At 40.0% G+C, this 25,552-nt stretch overlaps 1 protein-coding gene across 5 annotated transcripts in view; it reads right to left on the bottom strand.

Annotated features, from left to right (window-relative positions):
• The window catches only part of STARD13 (StAR related lipid transfer domain containing 13), a 492,881-nt gene that overhangs the window by 152,090 nt on the left and 315,239 nt on the right, over positions 1-25,552 (bottom strand). The window contains exon 1 of one of the 5 annotated variants that reach the window (XM_019736519.2): positions 15,129-15,425. The exons of 3 other annotated variants lie outside the window; for them this stretch is intronic. In XM_019736519.2, coding sequence (XP_019592078.2) covers positions 15,129-15,297 — 169 coding nt within the window. In that variant the 5' untranslated portion in view covers positions 15,298-15,425. Of the gene's footprint in view, positions 1-15,128; positions 15,426-25,552 lie in introns of those variants that run through there. One more of the 5 variants, XM_074330030.1, reaches the window with a different exon arrangement.

Genomic DNA, 25,552 nt, shown 5'->3' with positions numbered 1-25,552 from the left:
TCTTGACACCTCAGAATGGAAGAAAAAGAAGATAAAAAAACAGGAGTTTCAAATGACACTAATTAATTATATAGATTCACTCATAGCACCTCAAATACACAAAAATATAAAATGAAAATAAAAAATTAGTAGACTTTGTCCATTTGGAAACCAATTAAAGACAAAAGGGTGGTCCATTATTCCCATATCTTTGAGGAGTGATATAAATTCTTATTCAAGGAAGACGAACAGCTGTGGTGATGTTTTATGTTTTGTGTCCCGCTGAGGGCAGAAGAGCTGGGTATTGCTGTGGACGGCCCCTGTGTGCCATCGCTCAGCCATGCCAGAATTGAGCACCATGCCTTCCATGTCAGTTGATTTCACATCAATTTGCTTTTTCCTTGGTAATATCACTGTCATGCAGGGTGTCAGGTGGGGTCTCTGGTCCCTCTCCCCACATAAGAACGCAAGATATGGTGAGGCCAAAAAGGAACATCCACGGAGCCATAGATGGGGGAGTCATACCACTATATTCTCGCTGGCGGCTGGGTTGGAGACACAGGAAGCAGGAGCCACATGATCTGCAACCTGCCGTCCACTTTTCTGCCAACCAACCAACCTCATTTGCTAGTTGCAATCCGCCGTGCTAACTGCAATCCGCTCTTGCTAGCTCAGCTACCATCTTCTTGCTAGCTCCCATTTGCTGCTAGTGTAGCCACGGCAGTTATATCACTGGTTACAGCTGACAGCCAACTAGCCACAGCTGATGGCCATCCGATCACAGTTGATGGCCATTTGCTACCTGAGCCAGCACCTTTCCACGTGAGACCGAGAGCCTGGAAACTGCACTCCTGGCTCTGTCCCCACAATCACTGAATAGCAGAAGCTGATATTATTCCCATTTGATAGCCGAAGAAACTCAGGCACCGAGAGCTTAAATAGAAACAGCAGTGGTCACCAGGTTAGGACAAAGGTGTTCAGGCACCCAGGCCTCCTGCCTTCCAGTCCCCTGAGCATGCCCTACAGGCCAGATTTCTCTTTCTACTGAAAACATCAGTAATCTACTTAAGACTCACGTTGTTCCTTTTTTTTTTTTTTTTTCTTTTTTTCAAGATTCGATTCCCCACGGGAAGTTTTACAGCTGCATGTAACTCATGTGTCAGGTATTTTATCCAGTTTCGGCTGCTCCGATTGGAGAAACACCACTATCTATGCTATGGGTTGTCTCTTTGGAAACCCAATTATTTCTGAAAACCTGAAATCACATGCAACCGAACACCAAAAAATTAACCTTTTCTCCTTAAAAATTCCTTACCCTGGGCACTCACACAAGCACAGTCAGTTCATCAATCTCTTTATGTAAATAGCAGTCATGCAGCAAGGGAGGAGGTCTGTTTATTATTTTTGATCCTGTTTTGCTTCTGGCAAAATTTCACAAACAGCAGAAGTTGGCAGAACATTCATATTTTCTTCTGACTGGCTACTGTTCTCTAGCTACAAGTGCAGAGTACAACTGCGACTATTCTGGTCTGCAGGCCTCAGCCATGACTGAGGTCAAAATTGCAAAATTGGGGGGAAAAAACAAAACAAAAAAAAACAACTTCACCAGGATTTCTCTCCAGAAACGGAGACCCCGATTTAATACATGCTTTCCTTCCTCTATAGAACTGATGAACTCAAGATCCAGAGTCCAGAAAACACAGGCATTGCCTCATTTCCACCTTGCTTCTTGCCCCCCTTCCTGTCTGCAAGGTCCACTCTGAAGGTCCCAGGAGCCCTAAGAGGCCTGGGAAAACTTGGGGGAGGATGAGCATCCCTCCCCAGCACTTTCTAGGAAGAAGGGCAACATGGGAAGTAGGGAAAGAGGTTGGGGAGGAATCCATCCTTTCCCTGTTATGCTTCTTCCTACCTAACCATGCTGGGTGCTTTGCCAAAGGAATGCTGCTGCCTTGACATTGACTTTCGACAGAGTCCTTGATAAAGAGCAGCCAGCCCTCAAGAGGGCGGAGGGAGGGTCGCTAATACCATGTAGTGTGGTCACGTGGAGTTGCTGCTGATGTTGGAGGCGCAATGAAGACCTCCAACAACTTGGGAGGCTGGTGGCAGAGGGAGCCAACCAGGGCTAAAACGATGAGACAAAACAAAACAGCCTGTCTCGGTTCGTTCCAGGCAGACGTGCCTACCTATAACGATCAGGTGAGGGGGTTGCACGGTGGTGAAAACAACGGGCTCTGGAATCACACAGATGAGTTCAAGGCCCAGCCCTGCCACCTAGTTGCTGGGAGACGTTGGGAAAGTTCTTGAACTCCCTGAGCCTTTGTTTACTCATCTGTAAAATGAATATCATAAGATGCTGAGCTTTAGGCCTTACTATGTTCATTTTCCAGATGAGTAAACTTAACTCTCGGGACTCCATGAAAGTTACATAAAATAACAATATGTATAGAGCTGAAAAATAGTCCCTGGGTCGTAACAGGAGCCTCAATAAGAGTAACATAGGTATACTGTTACTCTTTCTAAAAGTTTGTAAATGTTTCAAAAGCTAAAATTTGTGACATAAAATTGACAAAAAAATCAAATAACCAATTCTCAGCCTCAAATATTTTACTTAAATGCCCACAAGTGTTAATAACTTATGTTGACAACCTGTCTCTTCATGACAAACCCCAACTTTCACTTTTCTTTTCACTTGGGTGATCCATTGGAAATGTCCTCCCTGAGCCCAGAAGGCAGGGCTCCCCCACACCTCTAGGCACAGCTGCACAGATTCAAACAGCCGGAAGGAAGCATGACTGACAGTTAATGAGCTGAAAAGAACTTGTCTCAACTGCACGTCATTCCTGCCTTCTGGGACAGGGCAATAAACTTTATAGAATAGATGCTGCAGTGTCGAGGGCCAGCTCTGCTGCAGTAACCAAAGATGGGAGGAGATGAAAGTGACAGGAGAAACCGCATGGGAAGCAAACAGAAATAAAATGGCTTTGTCAGAAATTGAATTGTAAAGCTGGAGGTGAGGAAGTAATTTTACTCTAAGCAGACAGGAGAAAGGAAAAAAAATTGGACTCTGAAACCATCCCTAGCCTACCTGTTAATGTTTTACAACTGCGTTGCTCACTACTAAGTTTCCTTATTCTACCGAGTGCACCTGTGCTTATCTATAGAGCCCACTCAGGTAAGTGTGTTTTTCCATACAACAAATTCAAGTGAAAATGTTTACCAAGGAATGACTCAGGGAAAATGAGATTAGCAACATTTCAAAGTAGGAAAACTTGCATATGCATTTGTCAGGTCTCTCAAGGACAGATTGTAGGGGACAAAGCTTCCTATGGTTAGTAACCTTCCACATGTGTTCCAGATACTGGGTGTGGAATTGCTCCACAGACTGTCATGCACTATACCACTGGAAGAATTCCTATTAAGATAGCCTTTCAGGGTCTTCAGGGTGCCATATGCAGATATCAAATATTTCATCCTATAAAAAAAAAGGCTTTTACAAAGTCCACGATTCGTGGTTAAGTTACAGTGTATAAAGACGGTACCAACTGATATTTCTATTCTTTTTTTTTTTAATTTTTAATTTTAATTAATTTACTTATTTTTAATTAGTTTCAGGTGCACAAGACAAAGCAAAACTTAGACATTTATCATTTATATCCCTCACACTGTGTGAACCCCCCTCCCCCCATCCACTATCCCTCTTGATATTTCTATTCTTTGTGGGGGAACTCCTAACTGGAGGCAGTCCTACGATTATACATAGTCCACAAATAAATGAAGGAAAAGAATCCATGTTCATTTAATCCATTCAAATCTAAGGACAAATTTCAACAAATCCTAATGATCATATTCATATGCCCTCTTTCCTAGCTGAGGGATTCAACAATTATGAAGAATATTCTTTGATTAAAAGGAATAAAATCCTTAGTGGATATAGGCACTGAAAGTTTCTAAATAATTTGTTTTAAATAGTTTAAGAAACATAGTGCCTAGTTTTTAAGTTGCCAACTGGGCATTAGAAAGTTTATCTACGTTTTACAGCATTTCTTTTCTATTAACTCCTGTATACAAGGCCATTGGAATATTGGCAAGTTTCTACAAAACCAACAGAAATCTCAAAGTTAACTGAGTTTAGAAAATCACAACAATTTGGGAGGGGAATTCAGATGTTACCGAGAAAACCACCAGACATATACATATGATGGTCTATTCCTGGTGAATGAGGCTTACCTCAGGCCTCGCTGAGAGATGAGAGTCGAGAGCACAGGCCACGTTCCTCCAGCATTGCCACCTTCCCTCAGCTTTAGGGTTCACCACCAAGGGATTCCAAAAGCTAGGAACATTTCCTGACTCATTGCTGGAGGGTGGGGATCGACAGCCTTTGCTATTTATCTATATGAGTCAAAACCCGGCCGAAACCCACCATTGTAGGTCAGTTCAGGGCCACTGAGAAGAGTTACCGCTGAACACAGCAAACCACAATTGGGAACAGTCATGGTTTTCATTATAGTTTAAATTTTTTAAAAAATAAACTCTTTAATTTCAAATTTTGTGGTGTTGACGCAAAAAATGTAGCAGTATGTATGCCTGTCTTAGTAAATTTGGTGTAGAGCACATAATTTAGTCTTCATCTGATGATATAATACAGGGGTCCCCCCTTATATGTGGGGCATAACTTCCAAGACCCCCAGTGAATGCCTAAAACTTGGGGTAGTAAGCAGCCTTCTGTTTACAATACCATCCCTTGGTACCATGGGGGACTCGTTCCAGGACCCCAGCAGACACTAAACCTGCGGGTACTCAAGTCCCTTATATAACATGGCACAGCATTTGCATATAACCTATGCACAGCCTTCTGTAAACTTTCAATCATCTCTAAGTTACTTATAATACCTAATACAATATAAATGTGATGTAAATAGGTGTTATATTGTATTGTTTAGGGATCAATGACAAGAAAGAAAGGTCTGTACATGTCAGTACAGCCGTCACCACCGCGGTTGGTTGAATCTGGGATGTAGAACCTGCAGATACAGAGGGCCGACCTCACGGTTTTATCCTGTACATACATACCTAGGCTAACACTTAATTTATAAATCAGGCACAGCAAGAGATTAACAACAATAACTAATAATAAAATAGAACAATTATAACAACATACTGTAATAAAAGTATGTGAATAAGGGATTTCTCAAAATATCTTATTGGGCTATACTCATCTTTTCACTGAAACGAAACACTCTAAGGCTTCCCTTTGGCATATCTGAATTGCCAACATAACTAATCCTGAACTTTGGGGCCATTATTAAGTAAAATAAAGGTGACTTGAAAACAATCACCAAGATAAAGTGACAACGGATTTAATAACCGAGATGGTTACTTAAGTGACTAATGGGTGGGGAGCATCTACACTGTGGGGACACTGGACTTAGGGAGGATTCGCATCCTGGGTGGGATGGAGCAGGATGGCTGGGGATTTCATCATGGTACTCAGAACAGCATGCAATTTAAATCTACGGATTGTTTATTTCTGGAATTTTCCATTTAACATCTTTGGACCACAGTTGACCATGGGTAACTGAAACCACACACATTTTAAGAAAGGAAAAAAACAGTATTAAAATCATAATACTCAATATATACCAATAACAAAAGATGAATACAAGTCACGCTTGACTTCTGCAATTACAAGAGGAGCTCAAAGTGGTTACCATCAGCGTCCAGACAATTCTGATTACGGCGAACTACTGCTTGAGCAACATTGACCAAAGTCTCCACGTGTACACACTTTTTTGATACCCCTGGTATATATATACAGAAGGTGCCAAAAAAACATTTACACATTTTAAGAAAGGAAAAAATTGTATTAAAATTATGCTGATGGTAACCACTTTGAGCACCTCTTGTAATTGCAGAAGTCAAACGTGACTTGTGTTCATCTTTTGTTATCAGTATATAATGAGTATTACAATTTTAATACAGTTCTTTCCTTTCTTAAAATGTGTATAGATTTTTTTGGCACTGTGTGTGTGTGTGTGTGTGTGTGTGTGTGTGTGTGTATTCCTTATATTGAGCATCAGTACGTACTATACACTGTGCTCTGTATTTAATTATATTCTCCCATTTAATCCTTGCAATAACTTTGAGATAGTGGCTCTATTTTGCCCACGGCAGACCTGAAGCTTAGCAATGTTACTTAACTTGCCCAAAGTCACTCTGCTAGGAAGATGTAGAGCTAGATTTCAAATTCAAGCTGCATAACTCCAAAGGCCTCCAATTTTTCCAAACTGTAGGTGTAGAAAGTTTGGAGTTTGGTTGGAATGGACAGTGTCCCTGGGGTATTCTTGATTCCATAAGGCTATGTGTAAAACAGAAAAAAGTATTTCTTGAAATTCAATCAACACATTCCAATTATTTGCTCCTAAGAACATGGGTTTCAACATTCTGTCAACAGAGTAACTCCTCAAAGACTGTCATAGAAGGAGGCAGAAGCAAAGCCCCCTCTCCCGATGCCTCATGCTACCATTTCTTGAGCTGTGCCAAGCAATCCCAATGGATTGGCCACCCTGGCCAGTGATAATACATAAAAATTCCTGCGTCGAATGACATCACACTCAGCGTTGATACAAACAACAGATGACGAACTCAGTCACTGGAATTCTTTTGCAGTCTTCTTCAAGATATCTTGTAAGACTGATTTCTCTCTCTCTCTCTCTCTCTGTCTCTCTCTCTCTCTCTCTCTCTCTCTCTCGTCAAGTATTTTCCCTCGCCTCTTCTAGGAAGCCAGTAATAAAAACATGTAAGCAGCTTTATGTACCTTAGACCTTCCTCAGCAAGTAGAATGGAACACCCATGGGGAAGATCGGAACGTTTGGGGAAGGGGTGTTGTTAGCTAACCCTTCAATCCAAAAAGATCAATGTAGGAGTGAAGGTGCTTTGATTATTAAGAACCTGTTATACATAACACATGGTTTTAAATCAATCCAAACAGTAAGAGCTTTGCATGGGGTTTCATTCTCTATTTTAAGAAATGCATTTAGTGGGAAATGTCTTGTGTCCTTCAAGCATCTGAAAAGATTTAAATTTCTATATTAAGAATCTTGTCATATTTGGGGGGAATGGTTGGACTACCATTACCAATGGAATTGTGAATCTTTCTTATTTCTAATAGTAATTTTAAATATTAGAAATAATTCCGGGTAGTAAAACACTCAGAGGAAAATACAATTTTATGACTATCATACTTTTTTCTGTATGCCATTTGGTGTATACAAACATATGTTAAGTACTACTGTTCACTTATAGAAATTAAACACTAATCCAAGATTCTTGTTATCCATATGTATGATTTTCAAAATTAACCAGGAAGTGGAAAGTTGGAATGCAGGAAGAGAATGCCTTCTTCAGCTCAAAACTCTGACATGTAAATTCGTTACTTGGTGAATGCCAAGTTCCTTTATTATCCCTACTCCCTCTCCTCTACACTGTTTCACCCTTGTGTTTTATCAGTGTGTTAGAGGCAAGACAATGTAAATCTTTGGTATTTTAGTCAGTTCTGCCTCTGTCAGGATTCCTATGTCGTGTGAGTGAAATAATTTGACTATCGAGCGAGCCATTTTGGATGTATTTCTATTGCTTTCCTTTTTCTAATACCATTAGTATGTTTTGTATTTTAAGTTATTATCCAACCACTCCATTTAAATTCCTTTCGATCCTAAGCTTCTCTGAGAGAGAGAGAGAGAGAGAGAGAGAGAGAGAGAGAGAGAGAGAGAGAGATCATGTCTTTTCAAACAATACTGTATACATTTTCACGGGGATCTGTGTATCTGTCCTGCACGAAACTGCACCATTCTATAGTGATTGCTATGGTCATGTGAGACTTTACAGCCCACGGATTTTCACTAGACAGTATAGCTTATTCCCCATACATTGTAGCGTTTTGCTATTTTGTGGATTTCTCTCTAAAAGCATCATTCATAATGCAAATGCTAATGCCAGCAGGAGAAAAAATACCTGAACATTGTATTTGCAGTCTTCCTGGGAAGCTCGTGAAGTTGCTTATACAACTAAACGAAACATATTTTACTCATTAGAATGATCATTATCTATTGATTCACTTTATTCCGTTGTACTGAGAGAGACTTTATGTCCCAAGGAGACATTTGGACCATGACGTCAAAAATTGACTCTGAGCCACCCATCAACACCTGAGCTTCAGTAGGTATCCCACAACACTGAGAGCCAGTGGGAATTTGAGGCTCCTGAAGACTTTCGTTGTTCTTTCCTGTGGGGCGGGGACTCCACTTTCCAGCAGTAATGACTTTCCTGAATTAGCTGCCATAATATCAGATCCCTTCATATCTCACCTAGGAATTCATCTCTATCAGAAGTTAGACAGAGCGAGAGCTAAAAGGCAATCATTTCTTTCTTCTGGCCACCAGTGCCTATCGTGTAGAGTTATTTGAAGACTGGCTGTATTCTTGTTATAATGATTAACTCTGCCCATACACCTACTCTTTCAGTTTTCTGCCTGGCAGATGTGCAGTGACCACCCAATCAGGTTAGAATCTCCCTTTGGCTGTTAATTTTCATAAAAAGGTGTCCATCCTGCCTTTACCCAGTTGATTTTTAAAGTATATGGACACGCCCTTATTTGAAAACAGAATACTTGCAATGTTGTTCTCTAAAACACCTCAAACTATCTACTGCCCAATCCATGCAAGAAATACATTGAAAGAGAATCTGAATGAACCACAGGCCCAGCATTTTCCTAAGTCAGCCTTTCCAAAATATGTTCCCAAGGGAACATTGCTTTTACAAGATGGCACTTCCTAGTATATGGTGGAAAAATGGTTTCATGATGCAACATACCAGTTTAAAACAAGTTAACGTACTTTCTGCAGGATTTCTGTGAGCCTTTCATAAGTATGAATTTCCAAGAAGGGAAAGAGGACACAGCATTTCCCTAAATTACTTAACCACAAAAACATTTCCCCCTGGATAACTCTGACAGGACCCTTGTTCTGTGAAAGAGACTTAGGAAAATTGTCTCTGGATAGTCTCCAGGCTGTTTCTAGATTAAGCCAGAGAAGTAGAGGATTGAATACCAAACCTCCTTGTTTTGACCCAACTACCCCTTCCCCAAATATTTTTACTGAATTGTAATTTGTTGTTATGCTCCGACTTCCACTGCAGGATGCTATGAGACTTGCTATTGAGTTCACTGTAGGGATGCTTAGAAGCACCATCCACTATGGCTTGTAGTCACTGTACGAGATTTGTATAAGAATTTGTCTCTTATATCAAATTCTTGGGAGAAAATTCTCCCAAATATCAAGTCCCATAAAAAGCTGTGCTAGTATGTTTTTATCTTATGGACATGGCAAATCTTCCCCTGATCACATTTTCGTCTGGTTAGATTAGGGAAGCTCAAGCCAAACATGCAGCCCACTTTTAGTAATTATTCAGGGCCTCATGTTTTATATTTTTATGTAATAGCGCTTCCTAGTTTTATCTTATGCATTGACCTACAATTTTCTTTTCAGCAGATTTGTCTTTTCCTTAACTGAGTTGTATATATCTTCTTCTATAAACTACCTCAAATCCTTTAGGTAATGAGGTAGAATATAAGTTAATATACGTCTTTACCCACACCCAAATCCTATTCACATTGCCCCCGAGGAGACAGAACATGGTTTTCACATGATCTTTATTTCATTTATATACCTGGTGTGGTGTGCAATTCATGGTCGTGTTCTCCCATCTTCTCCTTGGACTTTCCTCCCTGGTCTCAGCCCCACGTTCTCACAGCCAATGAATCGCAGACAGAAACATTTCCATGAAAGAACTGTCTCCATTAAATGCCCACCGATTTATTTCCCTTTGTATAAGAGATTCTCCAAAACCCACTACCATTTTCTCTCTTTCTAAGTTTGTTTGGGTCGTTGATTGGTATTGTTCAGACCACTAGTAGTAATTTGGGTTTTTTTTTGTAACTTGTGCTTTTAAATCTGCCCATGATTAATATGCTAAGGAAATGAGGAAATATACCGTATGAGAGTAGACCAGTATTCACAATTTACTAAAAACTAAAGTTATGATTACAGGGGTGAGGGTGAGGAAGATACAAGAAAAAATGAATCTCTGTCCACTTAAACCAATGTTCCAAAATCCGAATTTGGTGACTGGCTGCATCTGAGATGTGTGTTTATAAATCAGAGCTAATAAAAGTAGTGACATATGGCCATGGAAGTTACAATTTGGTTAAAGTAAAACACACAAGGTTTATATGTGTGCAAGCATAGTGCTTTTTGTTAATTTCCTGTTAGTACATAAGTACTAAATAATTCTTGACTGCTCACATTTTTAACTACGTGACAATTTTAAAAAATATTACCCAAAGTTTGTTGACTTAATTCACTTAATAGATTTTCCTGTAACTTTTGGTTCAACAGTATCCTTTATGTACAAGCTTTTCAATCACTAGCACCGGAGAGAAAGAGGCTCTGATTCATGAAATGTGAACTTCTGACGGTTGCCACTTTTTGTTTTTTTTTTTAAGAGCTTGAGCAATACATGACGAATGCATGTTCATCCTGTTTTCTGTGTCTATGTGTCTTTCTGCCAGCAAGTTCACCATCCATTTCTAAGAGTAGTGGGGCAATAAAGTGCTAAAGACAGAGAAAGGTCAATTCCAAAAGAACAAGTGATTGTTTAATTTCAGCTGACGCCACCCCGTTGGTGGGGGTCTCATACATTAGGAATGAGCAATGCCACCACTTGGGTTGGGCAAATTCCCAAGATGCCATTTGACTTGATGGAGTAATGAGAGAGAGAGTGCATCACCAACACCCACCTCCATTCCCTGTGAACATCAAAATGGCAGTTTATTCCACTCTAGTTAAGTTCGACTCAGGTGCTATCTCTATAAATAGTCTCAGATAAAAAGTCAATGAAAATGCAAGTCTAACTTTCAGTAATTCCCTTAGTAGTGAAAATGTCGACATTCTGTGTTTCTATGAAGAAGAGAGGTCTTTTGTGAAAACAGGGATACACACACGTGGACATTCTCTGATTCCTAATCCTCGCAATAGGCCAGGCATCACGATAATGCCATTTTGCAGTCCCAGACTCCTGAGAAACAAAGGTCTGTACAAGTTTCTTTATAATTATAGCTTATATGGACATTTAAATAGCCCACAAGACTGGACATTCTAACTTTCCTATTACACTGAAAATGAGAGCACTAACCAGGTTTAAAGAATGTGCAGATAGAGGTGGAATGATCCAACTGGCAAAATGTAAATAAGAATTGTCTCTCTCTTAAAGTATCACCTGTGATCACAGAATCCTAGAATTTTTAGAGATGATGGGAACTCCACATTTATATAATCCAAACCTTTTATTTTATAGAAGAAGGAAAGAATGCCCAGAGAAGTTGTGGCCTGCCCCAGAACACACAATTAATCAGCGGCAGAGGTAGAACTAAAATTTACTTTCCACTTTACTATTTCCTTGATAGGCTATAGAAAAATTAGAAACCATTGATTTATTCTACATTAGAAAGCTGCTCTGTTTCCTTTCCAGCTTCTATTGCTTTAGGTTGAAGTTTCCCTACTTTGCACACTCCTGTTCAAAGAGTTACTGACTCAACTATGGAGAGAACTTGAGAACCAGAATAAACCTGAGCAATCACAGTCCAACCATTTCACGTTCTCCTCAAGAAACAAAGGCCCAGTTAAGTTCTGAAACTTGCCACAGTAAAAGAATGAGGGAGTGTCTAAATAGAGCCTGAATCCGTTTCCTTTTTTTTTTTTTTCTGGTTCAGATTTACTGCAATCTGGTCCATATCATGCTGTTTTATGCATTTCAAATAATTTTTTAAATGTTGAGTAGCATGATGAATTCTTTCACAAAGCAAGTAATCACATTTATGGATCTGCTTAGATTTGGGTTTTTCTCATAGCATGCGGGTGTGTCTATAGATTTTAAACATGGTGTGCATATAGCCAATAGAGTGTAGCCATCAAACAATGACATATAATCCCTCTTCTCCCTTCCTGTGGTCTAACATGCTCTTCCTCCATCTCCTCAGTGCCCGCCTCTTGTCCGTTCCCAAGTGCCTGCCAGTGAGGGAGATAAGGACCATTATTATTTCCAATCTCTCTCCCTACAACAATTTCCCCATTGATGCGGCAAGATTGTGGGGTAGGATATGACTTATGATAAACTTTCACTCCACGAACGTCTGTTTTAAACATCTCTTCTCTTTTTAACTGGACTTAAAACTCCTGAACTAAAAAGAAGCGTAGGGAAACGATGCCTGCAGACTTTGGAGCATACCCTACGATGAGCAAGTTGAAATTCATCCTGGGTTTGGGCAACTAATTCTGATCCTATGCTTCATCAAAGATTCCTTTATTTCTCCTCCTTGTTTTTCCTTCCCATGAGTGTATTTGCTGTTGAATCATGTCTATGCCATTCAATGATTATCTCATTGAAATGAGGTCAGCGGGGAGCAACTTACTCTTGTTGGCATTGTTCTCCACAGCCATGAGAGACGATGGGTATAAGTAACAATGCCCCAAATTATATCAATGCAATGCTAAATTTCCCTTCACAGACCTATAGCAGAGTAATGCGAACAATTTTACTGATGTGGCTGTCATTTTAAGATGTCAATACGTGAACTACACACAGAAAAATAACAGTGTTATTAATTTAATATGCACTGGGATAAGCTTTAATTGAATGATTATAGGCCATTAGTAAAATAACTTGACACTTATTGGTACTAACTGTTCAAGGGAGGTGAAACACATAGCATTTTGCTTCCACAAGAGAAATAAAACCTGACTGCTAATCTCATAGTGAGTGACCAGTTCTGATTCTGTAATACGGTTGATTGCTGTATCCTGAGTAGAAAAAGCACTGAAAAGTCTTAGTCATATTATATAATCCAAAAATCAACCATAGGTTCGATACTTTAACACTTATTATAAAAACTAAAACACAGTTTAGTGTATTATAGGGCATGGGCTATAGAATTTTATTCAAATACTGGCTCCAGCTATGTAACCTTGGGAGAAGTTACTTGACTCTATGTGCCTCTGTTTTCTCACTTTTAAAATGGGTATAATAATAGTACTTACCTACATGAATTTTTTTGAGGATAAAATAAATTGAAATATACATATATATTCACACACATATGTGTGTGTGTGTATATGTGTGTATATATGTATGAAACTCTTAGAGCAGTTCTTGATACATTATAAATTCTCAATCAATAGTCTCTCCTATTATAGTAAACCAATCTACTAATACAGTAAACCCAGTAAAATTGTGTTGCTTTTGCTTTCTCAATGTCTTACTATACAACTGAATGATGTTAGCACATGAGCTCCTGGTCATTATATTGTTGGAATTTTTTCAGGTCTTCCTATGATCTCAACTCTCACTTTTCATTCTTAGGCATTCACTGGCTTCAAACATTCCATTGCCCAATAGAAAAATGGTCAAGTTTTCTATTTAGAGAAAATGAAACAAACTCAGAGTACATTTTCAGTGATCACGCATGTGCCATAACCTGAAGTCCTCAATGGAAACACAACCTTCATTCCAAAAAGAACATAAATAATTTTTAGTGAAATTAATCATTGTAAATACATTGAAAGGGATTTGCAAAGCAATCTCAAACTATTTGCACGCAATGTTTCTAACCTAATGTACTTTATATGCATGCTGAGGAATATTTAAAGAGCATAGATTATAAACCATCATCAAATGTTTATCAAGCCCCTATATTCACCATGATGACGGCATCTGATAAAGCACCATTGTCAGAAATCTCTAAAATGAAAATGGAGCTGGGTTTTATTCTAAGCCTAATATATTTTTAAATCAAGCCACAGGGAAATAATTGCTTTTGTTTCTATTCAATCAAGACCTGAACAACAGAGTTTATGGAATGACATAATATCCTTCCTGAAATCAGACGGGTATGTAGGACCAGTATCCTTCACACATAACCAGTTCCTGAACCTTCACAAACAAATCCTATTTCCAAGGAAACAATCTCATCAAATGCTGCTCACTAGAATACATATTGTTCCTTTTGGAAACATTACCACGAGATTTTCACGATTACAAATCCCAACTTCCCCTCTAAAATTCAATATAATCTCAAACTCATTTACTTAAGTGGAGTTTGTTTGCATAATGGCTCTAGAAAACCACCAATATAATAATAATTTACATACTTTTTTTAGTCCAGGAAGGGGGTGGTCATAAACTTCATAAACTTACTGTGTATATGTGGGTACGTGGGTGTGTCTCTTAAATGGGCACCAGTTAGGGACTTCTTAGGAATGTTCATCTGTCTAGTCTAGTTTCTACAGACCTTTTAAAACTATTTTTGGAGAATGATGAGTTTTAGTGATGTTCAGGCTGTTGCTATCTTTTTCTTTTTCTTTTTTTCTTTTTTTTTTTTTTGCTGAGGATGAAAAGGAACATCTAGCAGCTTATAATTAACGTCCTCTCCACAGGAAGCTGGTGCTTCTGTGCACAGGTCATAAGATTTGTTTTGAGGTTAGAGGATATATTTATCCTTTACCAGAAAAACAATATCAACAAATCAGTGACAACTACTGACAAAAACATACAAAAAGGCAGAGTGTGATTCTGGTTGTCAGCCTGATGGCCTTAGGAATAGAATTCTAACTTTCCCCTGTCACTGAGTGCTGTAAAGAATCTGTGCAGGGTGGCAGGCCCCCGCCCCCTCCTAATTAAATAAACAAATGTCCACGTTTCAAACGTGACAGAGTGTGAGAAACCTGCAGAAAAAACACCCTAAAATACACACTGAGTAAACCGGTCTCATTTTTCTGTAGACACACGTAAGTTTTGGAAATTTATGATTTACCCTCCTACGGTGAAGTTTTTTGTGCACTTTATGTTGAGTTATGTGGCAGCGAGGTGCTGTCCCTGTTTGCTTAAAACTGTAGTCTACAGTTATTTTTAAAAGTTACATGCAACGTGGCATAGAAATCCATATATTGTAAAGTGAAAACAACAATTTACAGAACTGTGTCAGCGTGAAATAGAGCCAACAGAAATCAATTAGCAACAGCCTTCCACTACCGGGAACTCACCTTGTTGAATTTTAGTCACTAGCTGATGGCGTGCTAGAATCCGGCTCATCCTGTAAGGAGAGCGTCTCGTAGTCTGATCAAATCGCAAGTACATCTCCTGGCCCTCAGGTGTCATGGAATTTAGATAGTAGCAGCCTGAAGCTGGGGTCCTGGGTGCCTGGCCAAACATCTCAGCAGATTTTCTTCTGCCACCTCTGTCTGCCCTGTGGCTGTTTCCTTCTGTCTCCAGTCTCAGTCAGAGCAAGGCACCGAGCTCAGCAGAACTCCACAGGCCAGGCGATTTTTAAAAAGAAAAAGGAGTGCCAAAAGCCACAACTCAGAATTCCAACCCCCGGCCCTCACGTGACCATGGGGAGCCAATCAGAGGAAGAAAGGAGAATGGGAACTTAACAGAGTCAGCCCCAAGCCCGAAGAGAAGGATTCCAGCAGCTATGATTCCTCTGCGAGGCTGAAAGCAAATGCCTCAGAGCTGACTAAGCACCAAGAAGCAGCTCTCACTAAAAGTTGAAAGAAAAAGAGAGGGAAGAGAAATGGCAGTAGGAGAAAAGTAAGCCCTGAGCACAGGAAATCTTTTAAGCTGTAAAAGTTAGAGAAAGAACATTCTTTTTCTCCCAGGCAGCTGCAGCCAGGTTAAAGATGAAAGTGATAAACGTCTTAATGAAAAACTTCTTCAAGTAAGTATAAGCTTCTGAGTGAAGATCACCACCCTTCATTACGAAGAAATGAATCAAATAAGGCCTTTTCACTGAAAATTAACTTCTAGTGCTTTAACACTGGAATAAATACCCCACAGACTTCTGACCTTCTGCCATGGGACGTTGAGAGCTTTATTTACAGTTAAGACTGGGAGAGACAAAGAGCACAAGCATATCTGTTAAGTATCTATTTCTCTTTAATGTTTCTACCTCCCCAATTTTCATCACCAAGAAACAAAATACTTATGAAGTACCTATGACATCTAGGACACTGCCAGGAATCACTGTAAAGATGCACCTTCATGGGAAGGTACTATCTGTCACCCAGCCGCTCAGGATCAATAGAGACATTACGCAAAAGCTTACGACACGAGCTTTATGTGAAAAGTGCCTCAAAAAAGACACAAACACAATGTTAGGGGAGCAGTATTATTTCTGACCAGGGTGATGCTAACAGACCACACAGAGTAGGAGACCTTTGGGTGGGCTTTAAAAACAATGGGTGGGATTCTGACAGGCAGAGTCGGGGAGGGCTTCACAGGAGGGTCTATGCCCACATGTGGGGGAACAGAAACCAGCGTGTGTGTTTAAGGAAAGTGTAAGTAATTCAATTTGGCCCTAAGTGAGGACACATATGGGAGTAGTTAGAATTTCCCCCCGTTTTTCCTCTTTAATACTGTTTGATGTGAAGAAGGGGAAAAGTCCACAGAAAACATGTTATCGAATTCTGAGCCTGGGGCTGAATGAATAAAGTTCTTTGAAAGAGAAGCATATGGCCAAGTTGTTCTTGTATTTGGCCGACTCAAACTGAAACAGAGCCTGGCCTGGGATTTATAGTCCTAATAATGAAAAAGTCTCAATTAACAGTTTAATAGGACTTAAATTAGGACCTCAGCTCTCGTTACTGTGGTTTTCTTAAGGTGGTCAGCCATAACACCTCTGCCAGAGGGATTTTGCTGGCCTGATTCTGAGAATCATCTCTGTAGCTATCCCACTATGTAAACGGACAGGTTAATCAAGGTCTCTAGAGCCTGTTCTAGAACATACTCTCTCATGGCAATTGTGGGTCTCTTCCGGTCACTAATCGAGAGTGAGCAAATGTTAGGTCTTCAAGTTAGCATCGTAGTAGGCAAGAAGGGAGATCTCACTGGAATGATGTTCCCTTTTCATTCTTACGTAGGATTTGATCAGAGTTCTGTTCCAGGGCATCCTCTGCGGAAGGTGACAAGGATCTAAGACCCCTGGTGTGCCAGAAGCATGGGCATTAATGACAGACAGGTTTAGCACTACACCGGAGAATTGGATGCCTGTGAGGTCCGTTCGCCAGCTCAGACCCTGCGCTGCTTGCTGTCTGATCGAGATGCTGCCAGCCACTCTGTGCACGTGCTTTTGGTTTGAGGGTCCAACCCAGGGTATGTCCTCGCCATAAACCACTGTTCAAGACAGAACCTGCAGTCACCACGTTTTCTTTGAGGGAGGATGGAAGAATCGTGGGACAGAAAGAAGAGTGGAGCATGGAACTTGGGACTTTTGGCTGTGTTCTGGGAGGCCAAGCAAAGGGAAGGAAAAGGCAGGAAGTGACGTGTAGTTGTTTCACAGCTGTGAATGACAGTTCAAGAAAGATTGGCTACTCCCATTGCCAACCTTGTAGTTCATTACTGACTGGGTTGCATTTTGAAAATAAATGGAATGATTCTTCTTAAGAAGCACTGCTGTGTATCATGGCCAGGTTACCATTTTTTAAAAAAATAAATCACAATGCCTCCTTTATGCATGAAAACGAATACATGAACACACCAAAAGTCCTGAGGTATTTTGTTCTGAAAACATCAAGACCCTAAATATGTATTCTTTACTATATGTCAACAGATGTAACAACATGAAACAGTATTTCATAGGAGATTGCCAACGAACAAGAACTAAACGTAAATTAAGAAAAAGGAATTTTTATTCCCCGATTACAAGAAAGACAACTTAGAATAAAGCCTACTTTTTCTAAAAAATCAGACTGAGTTTTTTTGTTTTTATTTTAAAGATTTTTTTTTTTTTTAATTGGGGAAGGGGAACAGGACTTTATTGGGGAACAGACTGAGTTTTAATAGGGAAATCTATGGAGGATCGTGTATCCCCAGCTCTATCTTCCCCATGGCATGTACAAGTTTCATTTTTGGTTCGAGTGTATATATAAATCCATGCAACTGCTCACAATGATTTTGCCTTTTTGTATGACCAAAATACCACATTTAAAGCAGATAAGTGACTTTATTTTCTCATTAGTATTATTAATGCCTTCTTTTATACTAATATATTGCCATTGTTATGGAACCTGAAACTTCTTAATCATTTTTTTTTTCATCATTTGGTCCCAGCGATAGACCACTGGTAGGCAGTTTTATTCTATTTGTTGTGCATGTAAATACCACCGATGAGCTTCCCTGGGCTGATAATGTCCTCCATGCATCTCCCTGAGAGAACTCTTCCTTTTCACTGGTGAGGGAGTGAGGTCTGAAGGAATCAGAGAGAGAGAAAGAGAGAGAGAGAGAGAGAGACAGAGAGAGAGAGAGAGAGAGAGAGAGAGAGAGAGAGAGAGAGAGAGAGAGAGAGAGAGAAAGACAGAGAGACAGAGAGAGACAGAGAGCTGAAGTCCTGAGTGTATCTTTTAAGACTGATGCTGGATTTTTTCCTTTCCAAATCCTTCAAAGGAGAGGGAAATGGGTAGCATCAGTGGTTAGTTTTCACCTCCTTTTCCTCTTTCCTAATTTGGTCATCGAGAGCAAACTTCACTCAGACTATTTCAGGGATGGGATGAACAGATGAACATGGGAACCAGCAATAATGATAAAGAGAAGAAGGGGGGGGACTACAGTGTTGAGCACCTGCTATGTGCCATGCTTTGTGCTATTTACATTTCACGTCTTTAATTAATGTCCACAGCCATTGGTGTCCTAGTTTATGGAAAAGGAAACTAAGAGGCCCAGCAGTGAAGTAATGTCCCAGTCATGTAGAAACCAAGTGTACAGCCAGTTTACATCCATGCCAATGATATGTTAATTTTTTATCACGCATCAAGAACAGGGAAAGAAAAACTGTGGCACTGAAACAATGCTGGGGAAATTGGATAGGGGAGAAAATTTTGGAAGAATATACTGAAAATCATCTTAATGTGATCTAATTGTGTGTGACACTGCAATGCCTAAATGGAAAGATAGGTATGGGATGGCGAAATGCCTGTGTTGGTTAAGACCGGGGTGTCTAGAGAGTGAGAGACACAAAGCCCAGAGCCTTTAATTAACCAGTGAGGACCAGGGGCCAGCTTAGGAGAGATCTATGGCTGAAAACTCAAGACCCACTCACTCACACCGCGATCCTACCGTGAAGAAGCAGCTCTAACCGCCTCTTTGTTTAATGACTTCTCTTTTGCAGGGTAGAATGTGTGCCCTCTGCTTTCTGCTCATCCTCAAGGCTAACTCTGCATATTGTCTGGCCTTTTCCATGGCATTTCTTCTCAATGCAAACACCCCAAATACAGTCAAAACTCTGAAATTTGACCTCCAAACAAAATGTTTGGTATTTAAAATTTTCAAGTCTTTTGATAGATGATCTCAGATTAGCGCTCAATGGAATCTTGTGTACACATGGCAGAGAGCTAGGAGCACTTTGACAGAAGCCAGGAATGGCTCACTGTGCTTTCATCTGTTTGCTGCTCCTTCTCCTCCTTCACACACATTCCAGCCTCCTCATCAGCCTGTTCAAAGGGAGCCAAGGTAGTTCTGCCAAACAGGAAAATGTTTGAGATACAAGTGGTAGGTAGAAAAAAAGGAGAAATGATTTGGAGAGCTGCTTTTGAAATTACTTGAACCCCAAGGTTGTGGGTTAAAGTCAAAGCCTTCCCATGAGCACTGAAGCACATTTTGAGGATTTCTACCAATTGATTTGTGATGTATGTGCCCAACTCTGTGCCAATGAGCCTTTCCAATATGCATGGGCCACATGCCCAACGGCCAAGGCAGACAAGCCTGTGATACTAACATTTGCAGCCATGATCAGGACACTGTGGGAAATTTCCCAGAGTGGATTCTCTTCTGATTCAGCTTCCCCCCTGCCATAGACCATGTTTCCCATTTGGAGTCCAGATATTGCTGCAAAGACTTCTGGATGGTAATAGGTTCCCTTTATTTTGTCTCTCAGCCCTCACTACGGAGCCTGTGAGAGTGTGGTTGTGGCCTCATGCCATCCCCTGGGGACCCAATCATCAGTTCCAGTTCTCATGGCCAGTGATCTGGGCTGACTTGTCCTGGGCTCATTGCCGACACCCATCCATTCCAGCCAACCAAAATTCTTTCACTTTTCTAAGTTGTTTCAAAGATCTGGAACTGTGTGATTTCCTAATCTTCTACCCCGTCAAAACCTATTGCCTTCAGAAACATTTTCATGACTAATGCAAAACCTTTAGTATGATATTAATACCTGTAAGTAGTTGTTATGTGTAATAGTCGTAACCAGCTGAGCTTGTTACATGCTAATGCGGAATCCATTTGTTCACTGCAACTATTATAGGCATAAAGTTTTTACATCTTGAATTTGGAAAATACATTAAACATCTTCTAGTCCAGACACTCATCTAATAGATAAGTTGCTATCAGATCAATTAACACTTTATCCACATATATGAAGTATATTATCTCACCTAAGACCACAAAGCTGCTTAAGAAAGTTTTTCCTCATAATATCCATCCACTGACTAATTCTGCCATTTGGAATTAGACAGGACAGATCTATTCCTTCTTTCTTGTGCCTGTCCTTCAGATGTTTGTAGAAAGCCAACATGTCCCTTTTAAGAATCTCCTTCTGTAGGCTAAACTAACTCCTTTTCCTCAAACCACACAGCTAAATATTTAGCAAGCTGATTGCTGTCTCTTGGGTCTGCTCCAATCTGTTGGTATCTCTTTAAAAATATGGCTCTTCCCCTAAACTTAAGAGCTCTAGACCTGGCTGAGCACGGTAGTGTGTGGCACAATGTGTGCACACCTCCTGCATCTGGGGATTTGCACTTCTGCTGATCCAGCCTGAGATTCTGGGAGGTTTAATTTCTTAAAATCTATATTTACTCAACAATGAATTCAACGTTGACAGAACGCCTATATAGCACTGCAGTACGTGTGGAAGACACAAAGGTGAACTGATGTGGTCCTGCCCTCAAAGGACAGTCTGCCAGGGAAGATCGAAAAGGAATTCACCATTATGCCAATGTTAAGTGTTGTATAGGAGCCTATCTCTATTTCCTCATATTGTTTCATAGTCAATCTGAGTGCGTAAGCCATGTGGTGCTGATGTGTTTCCAGAAACTTAAATGAGTGTTCTCTAGCCTGTACTTAGCAAATGACCTTTCAAACTTAAGAACAGGTTTTCCAACTTATTAGAATTATTGAGATATTTTCAATTCCTGATTTTCTCCTCCAACTATTTAATTCTGGTTTGTTCTATGATGTAGCTAACAAAAATAACAATGTTATAAGAGTATAAAATAGTTAAGTAAGTTTGGAAAAAGATAAACTAAGGTAGGAAAGTAATAAAGCCCTGCCTGAAATCCATTCACAGAAATACAAGCCATACAACCTTGCATATCTGTGGGAGGTGGCTGAAATCATGGCTTTGGATGCCTATGAAACAAAGCAAAAGGGAAACAACAGCAATCATACAATTCCACATATCCATAAGCTAGAACAAAATGGTGGTTCAAGATAACCACGGATTGCCAGGTATTGAGATGCCCAAGGAAAATTTTCCTGGGTCTTTACAAAGAGTCAGCATCCTCAATGATACTAGATATGGTAGCAAACCTTAATTCATGGTCTTTTAACTGTACCCTTCAATGCCAATAATACTATGATAAGAGAGCACTGTTTAGGAAAAGTAATTCCTATGAGGCCCCTGAAAACCCATGGTTTAAGTATGCTATTCTTGGCAATCCTTTATGTATTAAATCGTATCACTTCCCTGCTTAAGATTTTTCAAAAGTTTCTACTTCACCCAAAATCCAGGCTCCTTACTTTGCCCACAAGGTCCTGCACGATCTAGTCCTATTTACCACTCCCACATCATCAGCCTGCTTCACCTTGCTATCTCAGAGTCTTCTTTCCACCCACACTGCTCCTTAGCCTGGAGGCTCTTCGCAGAGTTCTTCCCACCCAGGGCTGCTTCTCAGCTTTCAAGTATCAGCTAGACTAATACATCCTCAAGCAGGCCATCCCTGCTCACTTCACCAACACGGAAGCTGCAGCCCATTTGTTGTCTCTAGAGCACCTTTGTAAATGTGTAATTATATATTTATCCTCTCATTGACTTATGTGTTGCTTATGTCTACCACAAGCCTAGCACACAGTAGGAAATCAATAGCAATTGGCTGAATAATCAGTTAAATACATAATTAAATAAACGATAATCTGAATTTTTCCAAAGATAAAATTTTGAACGTCTAGAGGAATGGATGCATATTTTTTTAAGCAACCATCGTAACTGCTGTTGTTGTTGCTGCTATTACAACTTGGATTGGATAAGGATTGGACAGCAGATAAGTCAAGGTTTTATTCTCTAGAAAGAGCCAGAAATGCACACATTTCACTTTGTTGGTTACAGCAAAAGTATATGCTTTGACCAATAAACAGAGGGCAGTTTAAGGTCTCTTGTGAAAAATAAGGAGTCTAAGGGATGAGCAACACTTTCTCCACAGAGAGACTGAAAGGCATCAAGAAAAAAAAATTAGCTATCTTCCTTAGCTTTGAATCAGCTGCAAATTTTCTAAACATGCCTGTTGTGCCTTCAATTAAATAGTTGAAAAGCACTGGGTCAGTTGTTCTTTGTGGATGCATACTGCCTCTAGGTTATCAACCACCTCTGTTTCTTCATGCTCAAAAATATATTTTAATAATTCTTTCAATAACCTTACTGGTGATTTTAATTAATTTACTGTCTGGTATTTTCCAGAACTTAAATATTTTACCCTAGTTGAAAAAAAAGGTAATTGCTCATGTTGAGTGTTTCCTTTGTTTTGTATTTTTAAAGGATTGCTTAGATTACACGAAGGGATCTTTCAGTCTCTTAAGTGGCATCTGTCTGCGCTTTGAGACTTATCCCTATTTACCTCAGGTTAGATCTATAACCTCTTTCCCCATCTTGAACCACCGTGAATATATTTTCTTAATGTTGACTCAACTTATAATTTGAATACAAAAGGGAAGCTCGCTCGTTAAAGAAATCCTATGATGACTCCTTTGGAAAATCCTTTATTGATTCTCCACATTATCTGTTGTGTAAATGTTTGAGATTGCCCAGTGAAAAGTGCACCATTATTAAGACTGTGTGCCAACCTGTTGCCCGGATCCAGTCTCCATTATCACGTACAATTGCTTCTAATCTGGTGTCATGCAGCAGTTGGGCCCCAAGTAAAGCGTGAGAATAGCGGCAGCCCACAACGTGTGGAGGACTAAGAGTGTGGGATTAATAATGGCATTTCTTACATATTAAAACCATATACACCTTTTGAGATGAATTCAGTTCAGTATACTAAGAATGAGATAGAATGTGTTCCCTTCTTATTTCTAATATAGGACTATCCATCTATACTTTACAGAACATTAAGTGGTGCAAGGAAGAACAATGGCGTTAAAACACATCCCATAAAGAGAAGAACTAAGAATTTGAGAAGGTAGCAAAAACAGCTCTCTAGAACTCTAGATATGATTATCAGTGGAACTTTGAGGTGATTGGGAAGACAAATTTCAGGGCTTCTGCTTGGGCAACAAGGGGAGATTCCTCTTTGGGTCTGGGAGGAATGATTTAACCAAAGGATTGTGGTGTAATGAAAATATGATTTTTGCTGGCATCTTATTTGTCATAAATAGAGACAAAGCCCCTAATTAAGTCATGTTACAGCTTCTACAGCTTCTTTCTTTCGCCTTTTCATGGTCGAATAGTTCTAATGTATACTTCATGCCAGGCACAGGCCGGGCACCAGCACAGTACAAAGCTGTCCCTCTTGGTAACGGTACAATCTATAATGGAAAACACTGAGGATGGTTATATTCACAGGACTGCATTACAGGTACTACAACAGGGGTGCACAGGGAGCCTGTGGGACAGAACAAGAGCAGACTCATTCTGCATGGCAGAGAAGCAGTGCTGAGCCTGGAGGGATGCATACCTGGGGATAAGGAGGGGGAGACAACATGGGGCGGGGGGGAGTGCGTACAAAGAAAACAAAAATACATTAGTACTTTCCTATGCTTTACCCCCTTCTGTAATAATAAGAGGGATTGGTATTTCAAATAACCACGGTGTAGAGACCTCTAGGGGCCTGAGACACAACTTGGAATGATACACATGCCTCCAGCACTCTTCTTGAGACATTGTCTCTTTTCTTCATCAAAACTCTAAATTGAGGCGATACCTGTCAGCTCCCGCTCTTTCTTGGAGGTGATCTGTTAGAAGAAGGGCTGAATAACGGTAAGGACCTAGGAAGGCAAACTAAATTTTGGAGTTACAGGCTTGGGTTTGCCAGGCAGTGATCACAGCAACAGAATATGTACAAAGTCCCCAATCTACTCATCAAATGGGGCTCCGGCTTCGGGAAACAAACCATCCTTTGTCTAATCATCTTTTCACAACTGGTGCAATTCTACCTTGGAAGCTTCTCTTGAAGGTTCCTTGGAAGCCCCATGGAAGCTTCTCTTGAAGGTTCCTTGTCCTGGTGTTCCTTTGAATTAAAGGAAGAAATGGGCATTGTTCAGCCATTATGCCCATTTTATGCAGCTTTTCGAGGTGGAGGGGGAAGGTTCTTTTCTGCTTGAGAATATACATGTGTGTTATAAATACATAGAGACTGTCCTGAAAATTCTCATGGTATTATTTCTTCTGAGCTTGATGTTTATTAAAGTACACAGTGGCCTCTGGCCAACCTCCAAGTGAACCGTCATAATCACATCGTGTCTTATGACACAGGCCTGTTTCAACACACCGAGTACAACATAGATAGATGGGCGTGGTTACCTTCTCCTGCTGCTGCCCCGCCAAGATGACTCAACACAATCAATCACAGGAAAATACTTACTAAGCACCAAAAATGTGTTTGCTGCACAGAAGGATAGAACATACCCAAAGCGACTCTCAGTCTTTGATGAACTTAAAACACCCCCTTTCATTATCTGACTTTGGGGTTTTCAAGGGCGGGCTGGCCTTAGCTTGGCTTGTTTCTCAATATGGATCACTTTATAAAATCTAGTCCCACAGGATCCTGTTAATCAATCAGGAGATTGTTGCAAATGAAAAATGTAGGGTACCAAATGGTGTGGTATATACTATGATTACAATTTTGGAATTGAAAAAATGCATATTAAAAAAAGATTAGAAGTAAACAAACCAAAAAGATAATTATAACCATTTTTAGGGTAGCAGAATTATGGGTGATATCTTTTAAATGTCAATTTTCCAAATACGCTGTCACATGACTAACTGTATAGCTTAAATAATGAAGGGATCAAGTCAAACCAATGGTCCACATCAGAAGGTGCGGAGGAGCTTCAGGGGCAGCTCAGCTGCCTCCGTGTCTTACAGATGGAAGACAGAGAGACAAGATTCTGCACAAAAACAATAGGCACTAATATGGCTTGAACTTCCTTAGTGCCTAACCCCATGTTCAAAATAAGAAAAAGAAAAAGAGAAAACCACAGAAGT

The sequence above is a fragment of the Rhinolophus sinicus genome, linkage group LG04 (assembly GCF_036562045.2).
Source record: "Rhinolophus sinicus isolate RSC01 linkage group LG04, ASM3656204v1, whole genome shotgun sequence".
Lineage (NCBI taxonomy): Eukaryota > Metazoa > Chordata > Mammalia > Chiroptera > Rhinolophidae > Rhinolophus > Rhinolophus sinicus.
The sequence above is the reverse complement of the archived record's forward strand: the minus strand, read 5'-3'. Positions and strand labels throughout refer to the sequence as shown.